Genomic DNA, 12,751 nt, shown 5'->3' on the forward strand with positions numbered 1-12,751 from the left:
ATCTGGGCACACGCGGTGAGTGATGGTAACATCAGTTCTTGTCGTCTTTACGTACCGACCGCTTGCCGGATTCAGCTGCACGTACACTTGGGGACAGTGAATCTGAGACGGCTAACTTTTTACACTAGACAGTTGTGTTGGCAACGCAGAGAAACCTACAGCGCCATAGTAGACCGAGCGCGAAACAAACTCAATCTCAATAAACATAACATAAGCCATGACCGTTGTTGACGTATCAATCCAACAAGTCATTATCCCCGCGATATTCCAAGCTTAGATTTGACGGTCATGACGGAGTTCGTTTAGAGTTCGGCCTACTAGAGCGCTGCGCCAACGTAATAATAATATTATTATTGACACATTTTCATCCCTACCATCCCTACCCCACGTACATCCCTAGATAGCAGCGCCGCGACATGGCTATTTCAAACACTAAAAACCACGCCAACAAGAGAACCACGCCGCTCTGTAGAAAATTGGCTTCGTTGCCAGACCTGACGTAAAGACCGTGGTCGGCCCCCGCTGTTGCTTTCTCTATTTAATTAGGGCTACAACTCTGTGCAGGGACCGCGTAGTCTATCGCGATAAGTCTATGGTCTAATCTATCAGCGCAGTCAGCTGCAATGGCGTACTGCGCGTGCGTTTGCACAAAAAATTACAAAATTATTACGTTCTCCCACGTGCGTCCTAATAAAATAACATTCTGGGTTACAAATAAAAACTTATTGAACGAACCCAAAGTCAGCAAATGAATTGCAAACTTCAGTAACTTTCCAGACTTCGATCTTTTTGCTGATTTTTTTTTTTATATATACTCAATGCCGCTGCTACCAATCGATGGGAAGAACCTTCGGTATTTGAAGACGGGGGAAAATAAATTCCGCATTCTTATGAACTCGACAATCTTTATTGAAATCAAAACAGGTTTAAGAATATTTCGGTACAAAAATCAAATATCAAGATATGTACCACAAGTACTTATAATCTGTATTGATCCGGCCTTTACGCATATTATATATCTAAGAATATATTCTCCATAAAATCTTCTGAAATTTCGTTATCACAATTACTCAAAACTTCTTTGAAATATTTACCTGGTCTAGTATTATATTGACATTCAATTAGTTCGCTACTCTCAATACTAGTCTTTGGTTTCATGCCATAATAATTATCTATAAACTCGAAAACGGACTCTTTGGTTTGCAAATTATTAAAATAGCATCTTTCTTTTTTGGGAAGAATCTTCTCAAGCATGAATACCAAATGGTGATGCATGCATATAAAATGCGTTGGAATGCTTGAAGTAATGTCTAACCAATCTTGAATGCAAGCTAATGGCGTTTCTGAAAACCCAGAATAGAGAGCTGGATTAGTCAAAATTCCATTTGCAGACATGACACCTTGACATTGGACATTTTCATACATATATTTTGCATCTCGTAAACTTTTAACATCTCCATTAGCAATCAAAGGTAGCTGGATAGAGTCTCTGACAAGTTTCAACCCCTCTAGATCAATTGATTCGTTACGCATTTGTGGTGTTCTCGCATGAACGGTGATGAAAGATAAACCTGCTTTCTCTAATGTCTGACAAAACTCTACAGTCTTATGAATTTCTTTGAGTAACCTAATTTTGACGGACACTGTAAAAGGATGAGGTATTCGATTTCGAACTTGTAGTACTAAGTCTTTAACTAGTTGAGGTTTAGTTAACAAGTCCACACCGTAGCCATCTTTTATAGCCCACCGCTGCGGGCATCCACAATTTAGATCCACCCCACCAACATACCTGTTGACAAATAAAAACTTCAAGTAAATGCAGTGAACAAAGACATGAACCCCATTATCTCTCACACACTTTGTACAAAATCTCTCATTTTGAGCTTAGGATTATCCTTTCATCATAACAATCTTGTAAATACTTACGGTGCGACCATTTCAGCTGCTCCAACGAAATCACCAACTGTTTTTGCTGCAAACTGAGCGATCAGTGGTATGTCATTTTGGTGTGTAGTGAATTCATTGTTGCGGGCCTTTGCAGACTGCACGAAAGAGTCAGCCATTATCATCGGGGTGAAGCATAAGTCGCAATTGTATTTGCGAACCAATGTCCTGAATTGCAATCTGTAAATGGTTTAAATCGTTATTACAACGATATCGACCTCACAGTGTCAGCTGTCCGTCAGATGAGGTTAATGTCAACTTCTTGTTTTTACTCGATTGCAACTTTACGAACTTGCTGTATCTAACCATGGGAGCGCAGACTTTCGTCATTCGTGGTTCTTGTAACAGTTCTAGAATATCGGTCATCATTTCTTATTACAAATAACACTTGAAAATCAAGCCAATTGTTTTTATAAATGAGTATAGCGACTGACTTTTCCAGAAGGGATTATTGAAAAATACTCAAATGTATTCGACCGACTTGATATATTTGAAACCGGTAGTAGTTTACTATTGCCTCTACCATTACCTACAGATCAGAATAATACATGTTATCAAGAAGCTGAACAACTTTCAAAGATGAGCAGCTTTTGAAGCGAACCAACCGACGAAAATTACTCAATGCTTTGACGCTGTTTTCTCACATTCATTAATAATTCAAAAAATTGTCCCGATGATTAAACAAACTGAAATATAAATGCAAAAATAATCGCCCCCGGGTGGGCTCGAACCACCAACCTTTCGGTTAACAGCCGAACGCGCTAGCCAATTGCGCCACGGAGGCACGTCGAATATAGTGTCATTACAAACTGTGTAATATTTGATTCTTGGATAACAATAGCTACTCCATTATTAATATTTCATAATACTTCGAATGAATAAAAATAAATTGGATAGTTCCTATTTAGGTGCCACAGTCTCTTTTATATCATATGTCGGAGGGAATCGTTCATGAAATAATCATATAACATAACCGTTCTAATTTAATAACGGATCTTGAAAGAAAACTAAAGTCTTTGACACACTTATCCATTTGAGTGTGCTGTTATGATAAATCTGTAAGTTGTAAAAAGGAGTCATTCTTAATTCACCTCAAATGTTTCAGGGGGTTTAACACAAGCAAATCGATCCAAACCTCGCCGTGGAATGATGGCGGGTGTATACGACCGCGGTCTACATTTGGCGAAGTGGGAATAAAGCTTTTTGTAAATTTTATTATAAAAAATTGAACCTACAGAAAATTTTTATCACATTTTTACTAACGTATCGATACTGTTACGGCAATAAATATCCCCTGTAAAAAATAAATGAATTTTCTATCGGAGGTAATTTTTTGGCGGGAAGCATCCCAGACAGGGGAGAACCTGGCGGCACGATTTGCAGTCATTCACTCAGCCTGGTCCGCGGACGTCACAGCCACAACTGCGTCTCCCGTAGCCCCGTCCCGCGCGCAGGCCTTTGTCTCCAACGCAAACCTGAGGTAAGTCCCGTCTACGTTTTCTCTACAAATATTTTATTTCTACTCGGATAAATTTATTTTGGGGGGTCAAAAATCGGCAAAAATTCTTAGTTTATTAGTTTAATTTTACTCAGATTTTTGTTTACCGCTGGCTATAATACTAGCAGAGATATTAATTGAAATCTAAAATTCACCAACGCGTACGGGTGATGCCATTTGTAGCTATGGCGTCTCTCGGCAGTCAAGCCTTCATTGAATTATTTTCCACGCAATTTCGTGAACGTATCTTTGGACTGACCTTTATTGAAACTTTTGTAGGAAAAAATCACTCGGTAAAAATTTATCGCTGTAAAGTTGTTTTTTTTAATTCCGTTCGAAGCTTCGTTCAAAGGGTGGGCTCAATCGGGTAAATACATAAATCGCATTAAACAAAGCGTTTTGAAAATGGCGGGCGCGGAATTTTTGTAAAATATAACACGGTTGATTTTGAAAGTCAATTTTTTCATAGTGTTTACAAACTGTTTACTGCAATCGCTGAATAGGCATTGTAAAAAATCAACAAATACGACACTTTGGTGACGACTTTTCTCTGAAGATTCTACTTTTCTTCGGTACGTAGTTGTGTATACGACGTAAACCTAGCTTTCCTCCGTTGCGCGCGCTTCTAGAAAGATATTTTGCAGGGGTAGGTTCAGTGGTAGAAGCTGTGAAAATCGATAGATACCACTAACATCGGCGTATTCACTGTAAACCTCATTAATTATCGCGAAAAACGGGTTAAACTTTCCACTTCAATACATGAGACAACCTGTAAAATAATAATCTAGAAAACTGCCTATCACTTAATCGGGCGGGGACATTCACGAGATTCAACTGACTATTTCGTTGTAGCTTTCGATTTTTTCAACAATTTTATTCCAAATTTGAAAGAAATAATCGTGCTAAAGAATCCTAACGGCGCATATCGTAATAAAACTCATCCTGCAAGTTGATATATCCGCATGAGTGACGTCATATCGAATGTATTCCATTATTGTTTATACACGCGAGTCTGTGGAGGGACGCCACAGGGATGCCAGAGTCATTTTCCCTCCTGCGTCCGCGGGAAGCGCCATCTTGAAAAGTAGTCACTACAAAATATGTAAACAATCCGAAAGACCTTTCTCTTTTACTTTTGCGCACCAGTATCAAGTGGATTGAATTATTAGTATATTTACGAGGTACGGGTATGTTTAGCGCTTCACCTATAGATGAATATGATTGGAACCGGCTACTCATCGAAGGTATAAATAGTAGTCTGTGTTACTTTGCGTAGTACGCGTTACGGACATGGCGCCATTCTAATTGATGCCGACCATAGCGCTGCATCCATTTTGTGGAAGGTTGAAGAGCTACTGTGGTAGAGTGGGCAAATTTGATTGCCAATTATCTTGTTAATGATTTCGATCATGATGGGCGGGGAAACATACACCACGAACTCTTCTCTCACACTTGGACCATCACTTCACTTTTGCTTATTTTCAACTACTTTCAATTCGGAATTTTCGTTTAGTTAATATTTGAACTTATAAACGACTGTGTGATATTAAGAATTGATGAATTTTGATTAGGAAGTATAACAAGAAGACCTCGCTCATTTGTCAAATATATTAACAAATTATGTCATGTTATGTGATGTCTATCTCATAATTGAATGCTGAAGAATATTTTTATGTGATTGTACAATGATGATGAGTAGAAGCAAAAATCTTGTTGATAATTTCCCGATAAAAATCATTCTTTACACTCTTGATTGTTTGAACATACCAGAATGCCATTTTCACAGTACTTAACATTCGTACAATTTAATTAGTATTAAATGCAATTTATGAGTACTTTGATTATTGAAACAATCTTGGCGACCATTGCGTCCGAATTTTTAATTATTAACGATGATCGAAGGTTTGGAAGTTATTAAAACCGTATGTGCATTGAAATGTTTCAGATTGCTGATTTAAAGTCCATTCCACAGAGCAATAAAGATGTCAGACGACGGTTCACCGGTTGTTGAAGATAAGAAGAAGCGTGGTCGTCCAGCAAAAAGCCCTGTCAAAGAAGCAAAGAGGAGAGGCAGACCGCCAGTGGAAAAGAACAACGTTGTAACTAAGTCTGACGATGACGATGATGCCCCAGTACCTGTCAAAAGAGGCAGAGGGCGCCCAAAGGGAACGCATAAGAAGAAGGTATAAACTATGCAAGGCAAAATCTGCAAAGCAACTAGAATTCTTACATACTCCTTTAAGTTATAACCAATTATCCGCAACATGTTGTTATTGTGTTACAAAATTACTTTTAGATTTCAAGATGATTCATACCAATCCAAATATTCTTAATTAATGAAAATTCGTCATTGACTTTCATAGGCTAGTGCAGTAAAAGTTGCAACTGCGCCGCGTGGCCGTGGTAGACCGAAGAAGGTAGAAGAAAAGCCAGAAAGCACTGGTGAGGAAGAAGATGAACAGGAGGAAGAGGAAGAGGAGAATTGAAGTAACTGAGTCACCCTAGCTTTGATTCACTCTCAGATACCCTTGAAAAAAATCCTCGTTCCTTTATTTTAAGTTTTACTATTCCATAACTTGTTGAAAGCTCACACCAAGTGACACCGAAATTCATTATATTCCGAATTTAATAACAAAAGGAGGTAGAGAGAAAAAGTTTTAAAAAAGTAAAACAAAAAAAAATGAGAAAATGAAAAAGCTAACAGAAGTTATTTGAGAAGCCAAGCTTTCAAAGAACACTACTTGTATAAACCGTATGTAATGTATTTTTTAGTATTTAGACACGTTTTGATTTATTACTAAATATTGAAAATGTGAACAAACATTTAAGACTTTAGGCATCCAAGCCCGGGTTCATCTGTACTGTACGACCCAATTTCATTTTTAAACAATGGTTTTTAGTATCTTCAAATACGATTATATTACCTTATGGCACTTCTATATATTGATATTATAAGTAAAAATGGCTCTGCTCCGAAATATAAGAAGCAACTAACTTCGTAATCACTAAATATCCGTAAACCTGGTGGAGTACTTTCCATGTGAAAAGATGTAGAAAGTATTGCTACAATGTCAAACGAAATCTTATTTCTGATTAAACATACATTGTGTGAATGTCAAATTTGTATTAAATAAACTATAAACAAAATAATTTGTAATAATTTATTTCTTTTTAGGAGTCCTCACCGTTCTTTGTGTTAAGGAGTTTATATTCGACCTGTGTACCTAATTAATGAATTGCATAAGGATTTGCATGCAGGAATTAACTACAGAGAATAACTAGGGGAAATCATTTGTGCATTTTATTATGCAAAAATAAGTAGGCATAATAGGATACGTAAGTTACATAATTAATGTGGGCTATAAACTATTAATAGATAATACTGAAATTGATTTACTTGAAATAGGCAATCAGATATCGTTTACATTTGATTTCACTATATTACATGCTATGGACTAGATAGTTTTTATTCATACAGTGCCAACGCTGTATTCTTCGATATTCATAATATTGCAATATATGTACGAACAATATAAAAGTTAGATTATCTTTGGCTGATTGTACGTAGCAGTGATTAATGCTACTATACATTTACATGTTAATGCTGTACCTACTAAGTAAAACTTTTCGTTACTTTAAGCAACTGAAATAATACTAATTATATTTAATAATCGCTTTGAGTAAAAACGTGTCAACGTCAAGTGTGATGAATATGTGCTAAAATACTTTACGATCTATATCACGTGTTGCAATTTAAGATGAACAGAATGGTGCTGGCTACGCGCAAGTGATTTGCTTAGAGATTTCTAAATGTCTATAAATTACAGAGCTCATATTCAAATAAAAAACTTACTTCAGCTCCAGCCTTACAAATAAACGTCTCTACCTATTAATACGAATAAGATTCTTTACTAGATTGGATTCTTTCGTTACATGTACGTATATCTACGTACACACATGTATATAATTAATATCAAGTGAATACTATTACGTAGTAATAACGATCATAACTATTTTAAAGGATTATAACTTTGGTTCAAAATAATACGACTCCTTCAGTGGCTGCTGAACAGTTCTGCATTTTCCTCCGTGTCCATTGATTGATAGCCTTGCTGAAAACAATAGTTTGATTTTTATTCGAAAGTCAATGCATATACTTATTGATAAATTCTGCTTACTCTTTTTTGACGAGTATCGAAATTCTCATCTAGCAGCTCAGTTTCCCAATCATCTTCTCCCTCTTCGCCAGGATCAAAATTGTATAATGGCATTAATCTGTGCCTCAATCGTTCCAATTTACGCTTTCGTGATATAATCAATACCTATAAAGACACACATAATCTTAGATTGCTTATGATTTCAAGCCTTGGTGGAATATCCATGAGTTTATCTATGAGTATTCTTGAAAAAACAGTGTATTCTTATGTATGCACAATGCCATATCGGTTGAAATGTCTGTGTAAAAATTAGATCGAAATTTCAGTCAAATTTGTAATGTACAAAACTGATGTCTACCCATTAATTTGTCACAAATACTAACACACATGTGAATATGATATCAGTGACATAGACATCTTTTCTATATAGCCCTACCAAATGTGGTTATTCCTCCGCAAATTTTGAATTATTAAAACACGGATTACAATCAAAATTTCTTCATAGAATTCAATTGATTAGGTATTCAGTTCATACAAAATTATATTCCTTATAGCAATGAATGATGTGTACAAGTGAACAATTTTCTTCAATTATCTTATATCATGGTGTCTATCAAGCTTTACATTTCACTCCTGGAATTTTATTATCTCAACTTGCAAGATGCCACATGAAATGGTTTGAAGAAATAATTTGGCAAATGGTGTATGTGATTTAATTTGCCAGCAGAATTTACAACATTTGTTTCAGATGATTAACTTATTATCTGTAGTGTGATCCAAGAGCTTAAGTCTTCTGTGATATCGCCACCCAAAATCATACTCCAATGATTTAAGGATATTACCTGCTCATATTCAAAAACAACATTATGTGGGTCACATTTCGAAGTTGAAATATACATTTGGGTCACCTCTTGGGCGAAACTTGCAAATTTAGTACTTGGATTGGAAATGAGTTGGTTCAAAATGAGCTATCTAGCATTGTCGTTAACATGCAGTAATGTTCCTTTAATGTTTAGCCAAATTGGTAACCTAGATGAATAAATGATTCTCAATTCAAGAGCAAACCAATTAAAATTGATCTAGAAGCTGGTAATTTACTGTGTATAAATTAAAGCATTGTATAATGACTCCATCCACTTTATACGCTACTATAATAATTTTCAATAAAATCCTTACCACAGCAGATAATATTACAACGAAGATCATAACTCCTAAAGGAACAAAAATATACTGGACTCCTTCAGGGGGTCCAAATTCATCGAATGGTTCTTCCGTCGTAGAGCAGATAGTACCTTTGGTGGTAGAATCAATGGGGGAAGATTGGGTAGAGTTTGTTGCACCATCAATAGCTTTGGTCAGGTTTTCGATGATGTCAGTAATTCTGCTGGTATTTACCACACTTGTTGACATTTCAGTTTGAATTTGTTCTGGAAACTCTGTTGTTGTACTTTCATTTGTAACATCGTAGAAAGCAGACGTAGATTCCCAAGATAAACTTGATAAGTTATTCAACAAAGTTGATGGGAAAGTAAAGTTGTCAGATGTACTTGGGTCCACCATGACTTTATCTGTATCAGAAAAGACGGCTTGAAGAAATTTACGATTGTAAAAGTAGGTACAGTGTGAAAAAAGGTGCACAATAGTAGGTCATACAATGACATATCGTGTTTTTAGACTGTTGCCTGCTGGCCAATAACAAATGAATGTTGGTTTGAGATTGTCGTGCAGTAATTATGCGAGGTGAAAATATCAGTTTTTAGACTCTTGTAGTAAGAAATGCAGTAAGTATAAACAAAGTATAGCTTTATACCTCTTGCAATGAAAGTGACGAGTTTCGTTTGAGGTTAACAACAAAAGCAACGACCAGTGGACGACTCGATTCACGATCGAAACATAATTATGTTCAACATTTAATAATTTTTATTTACAATACTGGAGACGAGTGCATGCTTTGTAATGAGGAAGTTCAGGAGAAAGACGTGTTATGACATTTTGACGTTTCCGTTTATTACCAACGAGGCAAAACCGTGGGTAAAATCTTTGCCAGAACGATGCAGCAGGCAAGCATGAACCGAGTATGTATCAGCGTGGCCACTCGTCGCGATTCGTTTTGTTTTTTTTTTTTACAACTCAGCTCGGTATCGTCAGATCAGTGGGATCAGTGGTACTGTCGATGTTCGTACTTGTAAAAAAAATTCGATTCTCAATGGCGTAAGACGTAAGAAGTAATTGAGTAATTCTATTGTTCGATGATATTCCGTCGTTGTTGATTTATCAACGAAGCGGGCAACACGGTAACGGTTTGACGTAACAGGAGAAAACATTGATGACTAGGTTGGATTAAAATTAGCTGGTTTCTGTGTGCGTGTACGACATACGTATGCGTCCAGCACGTATACCTCTGTGGGGCACGAAAAAAAAGACAGAAGAAAAAAACAAATGATAATGCAAAAAAAATAAGACAACGAAAAGTTTAAATGGCGCCAGTGAAAGTTCCGCATAGTACCGAGAGAGCGCGCAGTTTGCAGTAAAAAAAAAATGGTGATGATTTGGGTGTAGTCGGGTGATTTTCTGCAAAATAAATGTGAGTAAGAGTGAATTAAGAAAGTTACAGTGTTGTTAATTGATTAGCAACGAGCTTAAACTATATGGATATGTGTAGAGGATCGGAAGGCCAATGAGAATGGTAAAGACGGTCAATTTATTCCCGATAAGCCAGTCGTGTAGGTGCCTGTCGCTCGTGCATCTCTGCATGACAAGTACCGATGCTCGCTTGCTCCTTTCGACGTTTTTATTAGTCAAAAGTATTGTTATACCTAGGAAATATACGACTCGTGAAAACGTATCCCTACTTCGAATATTTACCGAGCTTTTTTGGGGTCAGACAGTGCGTAAAATACGCCCTGACGCGATATTTTTGGGATAGATGTCACATCGGGGACGGATATGTGTTGGTGGGTGGTTGATTTTAACTCTCTTGAACGTGTGTCACTAGAATGTGCACGTACACACACTCGCGTGCAGTACGCACGAGAATTCTGAAGCCTTGACACTTGCTACATCTGTCAAAAATTTTCAAACTTCATTATTATTTATCAAGTGATGATATTTGTCGTTTATTGTTTTAACTCTGGTGAGTGTCGTGTTACAACACTTTGTCACAAATTGAATTACACAGTACCCCTTCAACAGTGATTATTTCTGCCTCTTCTACCTGCATAAGTATGTACGTATGCATTACACAGTTTTAAGACTTACTTTTACCTATATTAGTAAAGTTTTTAACAAATTTTCAAATCAACGCCAAATCCGAGATTTAAAACATACAACATATTCTGTGAAGATGATTGGTCAATTTACTAATCACTAAAGTAGCTCATTAAATCCTAAACGGAATATAACATAACATAACAGATCATCGTATAGTGTGACAAAGATGATAGATTTTTAATGACTTTCAAAGAATTTCACAGCAGCTAGCCTTTGATAAAAATAAATATGCAAATTAATACCTTGAAATTACTAAGCGGAAGGCGTATTTCTGTCACACTGTCGTGTTAGGTGTAAGCATATACAACGCATACACGCATACAATATAAAATATAACCTATATAGGTACATTTAAACAACATTTATAATTCAATATCTAAACTACACAACATATATTGTGTAGTCCATGACTATACCTAGGGCACATTACCTAATAAGAACTGGCATATATGGTTATCTTGTCAGAACATCTTGTACTTACTGCAATATATAATACATGCGGACATATATGCTTGTGACCCGAGCCATTTAATTAACTGGTACGATCAGGCAGAAGAAAGACCATTGCCACTGGTCTTCCTATCTATTTATGTCTTTGAAGCTTCAGTAAGAAGCTTTTGTGCAATTTTCTATTAATGTGACGATAATTTGGCAGGTCAAGCTTTCCTTTATTTACATACTCCAACTTTTCACTGTAGATACACTCTAAACTATTGATGTTGTGTATGTGTTTGGTTAGATGATCATACTAATCAAAGTAGTTTCAAAACAGACAAATTGTGAAATACAGATTTGCAGAGGCGGTGAAAGTCGGTTAAATTAAATTTGATTAAAATAATACCCCTTATGATTGCAACAAACTTTAAACCTAATAATTTGACCCTTGAAAGCATAATTACTAGCATTATTAAGGTAGTCGAATTATTTATTTTATTTTATGACCGTCAAATGCTTGTGTTTGTCTATTTGTTATAGATCGTTGCTCATTTAGTTGAAATATAAATTCTGAAGAAGAATGTCAATACTTGACTACAGATGTGAAGTACAAATTGAACTCAGTTGTTAATTTCTGTCATAGATTGAGCTTAATTTATAATTCAATTTGTATTTCACGCACTATTATGGAGAAAAAGGAAAAATACAAGCAGTAAAACTATGGATATCGAAATGTTTTGTGAAACAGATATTTGGAACGATTTGGATAATTAATTGTCCAGTTTTAGAAAACTAAACAGTAAATGTCCAGGTGTAGACTTATTTTTTAAATTTTTCCATAAAGATTATGATATCTTCACTGTCCAGAAATGTGACAATTTAGTAGTGATTTAGTTGGCTAGAAATGAATAAACACTGTACAAAGTCAATGTGTGATTAAGGTGTTCAAAAACATAATATTTGTTTTCCACTTCTATGACTTGAATCTGTTATTCCCAAATCCAAGCTTCAACATCTTGTAATCTAAGTTTTAAATTGACTTGCAGTTTTTTATGGTAAATAACAAGTAAAACAGCACACATATTTTTCTACACTAGATAACTTTTGAATGGAAAATTGTAAAGACAGTTTGATAAAACTGTTATAAAGTTCAAAAAAGATGAACGCCTCTTAATATCAAAAATTCCTTTATTCTCACCCCGTGTTTGCCATGGTGAATCACATTTTACAGGTTTATCATGTACAGTAGACATATACTATTGGGGAGTATTATATATTTGCTGGATCTGTGATCTAACGGTTAGAAGAAATAAAGGATTAACTTATGGATTTTAATGAAAATATATCGTGAAGTGCTGGTTGAACTAATTGCCAATAAAGAATTCAACTTGGTTATCGATGTTTTGAATATTTCAAGTGTGATAATCTTGGCTTTTTCAATGTGAAT

General features: G+C 35.7%; 4 protein-coding genes and 1 non-coding gene across 18 annotated transcripts in view; 2 read left to right on the plus strand and 3 right to left on the minus strand.

Annotated features, from left to right (window-relative positions):
• Positions 1–891: 891 nt before the first annotated feature.
• On the minus strand, positions 892–5,025 carry LOC124180395 (tRNA-dihydrouridine(20a/20b) synthase [NAD(P)+]-like). 5 transcript variants are annotated; one of them, XM_046565891.1, is made up of 3 exons: positions 4,648–5,025; positions 1,927–2,124; positions 892–1,789 (listed from the first exon to the last, which is right to left on the minus strand). In XM_046565891.1, exons 2-3 carry the CDS (start codon positions 2,067–2,069, stop codon positions 1,012–1,014), a joined length of 921 nt encoding a protein of 306 aa, XP_046421847.1. In that variant the 5' UTR covers positions 2,070–2,124; positions 4,648–5,025; the 3' UTR covers positions 892–1,011. The 5 variants fall into 5 exon arrangements, with proteins under 5 accessions (XP_046421847.1, XP_046421824.1, XP_046421838.1 ...); XM_046565868.1 differs by lacking the exon at positions 4,648–5,025 and adding an exon at positions 2,478–2,676; XM_046565882.1 differs by lacking the exon at positions 4,648–5,025 and adding an exon at positions 2,474–2,675.
• Trnan-guu lies at positions 2,655–2,728 on the minus strand. Its single transcript has one exon. It is a non-coding gene; the product is annotated as a tRNA-Asn (tRNA).
• On the plus strand, positions 3,273–6,592 carry LOC124180465 (high mobility group protein HMG-I/HMG-Y-like). Its single transcript, XM_046566037.1, has 3 exons — positions 3,273–3,424; positions 5,388–5,625; positions 5,806–6,592. Exons 2-3 carry the CDS (start codon positions 5,425–5,427, stop codon positions 5,926–5,928), a joined length of 324 nt encoding a protein of 107 aa, XP_046421993.1. The 5' UTR covers positions 3,273–3,424; positions 5,388–5,424; the 3' UTR covers positions 5,929–6,592.
• On the minus strand, positions 6,222–9,979 carry LOC124180455 (uncharacterized protein C3orf18-like). Of its 2 annotated transcripts, none has more exons than XM_046565994.1 (4): positions 9,612–9,979; positions 8,776–9,167; positions 7,621–7,764; positions 6,222–7,554 (listed from the first exon to the last, which is right to left on the minus strand). In XM_046565994.1, the coding sequence occupies exons 2-4, from the start codon at positions 9,157–9,159 to the stop codon at positions 7,498–7,500; spliced, it is 585 nt and encodes a 194-aa protein (XP_046421950.1). In that variant the 5' UTR covers positions 9,160–9,167; positions 9,612–9,979; the 3' UTR covers positions 6,222–7,497. The 2 variants fall into 2 exon arrangements, with proteins under 2 accessions (XP_046421950.1, XP_046421943.1); XM_046565987.1 differs by having other exon boundaries at positions 9,410–9,979.
• The window catches only part of LOC124180174, a 47,593-nt gene continuing 44,120 nt past the window's right edge, over positions 9,279–12,751 (plus strand). For 6 of the 9 annotated variants that reach the window (XM_046565382.1, XM_046565402.1, XM_046565372.1 and 3 more), the window contains exon 1: positions 10,024–10,183. The gene's annotated coding sequence lies outside the window, so the exon portion shown is untranslated. Of the gene's footprint in view, positions 9,381–10,023; positions 10,286–10,327; positions 10,826–12,751 lie in introns of those variants that run through there. The other 3 variants (XM_046565354.1, XM_046565335.1, XM_046565344.1) reach the window with 3 other exon arrangements.

Source organism: Neodiprion fabricii, chromosome 1 (assembly GCF_021155785.1).
Source record: "Neodiprion fabricii isolate iyNeoFabr1 chromosome 1, iyNeoFabr1.1, whole genome shotgun sequence".
Classification (NCBI taxonomy): Eukaryota; Metazoa; Arthropoda; class Insecta; order Hymenoptera; family Diprionidae; genus Neodiprion; species Neodiprion fabricii.

Bases quoted from the DNA above. Each gene is read 5' to 3' on its own strand.
- LOC124180395 (XM_046565860.1), bottom strand. From the start codon at position 2,313: ATGATGACCGATATTCTAGAACTGTTACAAGAACCACGAATGACGAAA. The intron at 2,125-2,236 runs GTTCGTAAAGTT...AACCATTTACAG, and splicing joins CCCATGGTTAGATACAGCAA to ATTGCAATTCAGGACATTGG. The intron at 1,790-1,926 runs GTAAGTATTTAC...ATTTGTCAACAG, and splicing joins GCAGCTGAAATGGTCGCACC to GTATGTTGGTGGGGTGGATC.
- LOC124180465 (XM_046566037.1), top strand. From the start codon at position 5,425: ATGTCAGACGACGGTTCACCGGTTGTTGAAGATAAGAAGAAGCGTGGT. The intron at 5,626-5,805 runs GTATAAACTATG...TGACTTTCATAG, and splicing joins AGGGAACGCATAAGAAGAAG to GCTAGTGCAGTAAAAGTTGC.
- LOC124180455 (XM_046565994.1), bottom strand. From the start codon at position 9,159: ATGGTGGACCCAAGTACATCTGACAACTTTACTTTCCCATCAACTTTG. The intron at 7,765-8,775 runs GTAAGGATTTTA...GTGTCTTTATAG, and splicing joins TTGTAATATTATCTGCTGTG to GTATTGATTATATCACGAAA. The intron at 7,555-7,620 runs GTAAGCAGAATT...TATTGTTTTCAG, and splicing joins TCGATACTCGTCAAAAAAGA to CAAGGCTATCAATCAATGGA.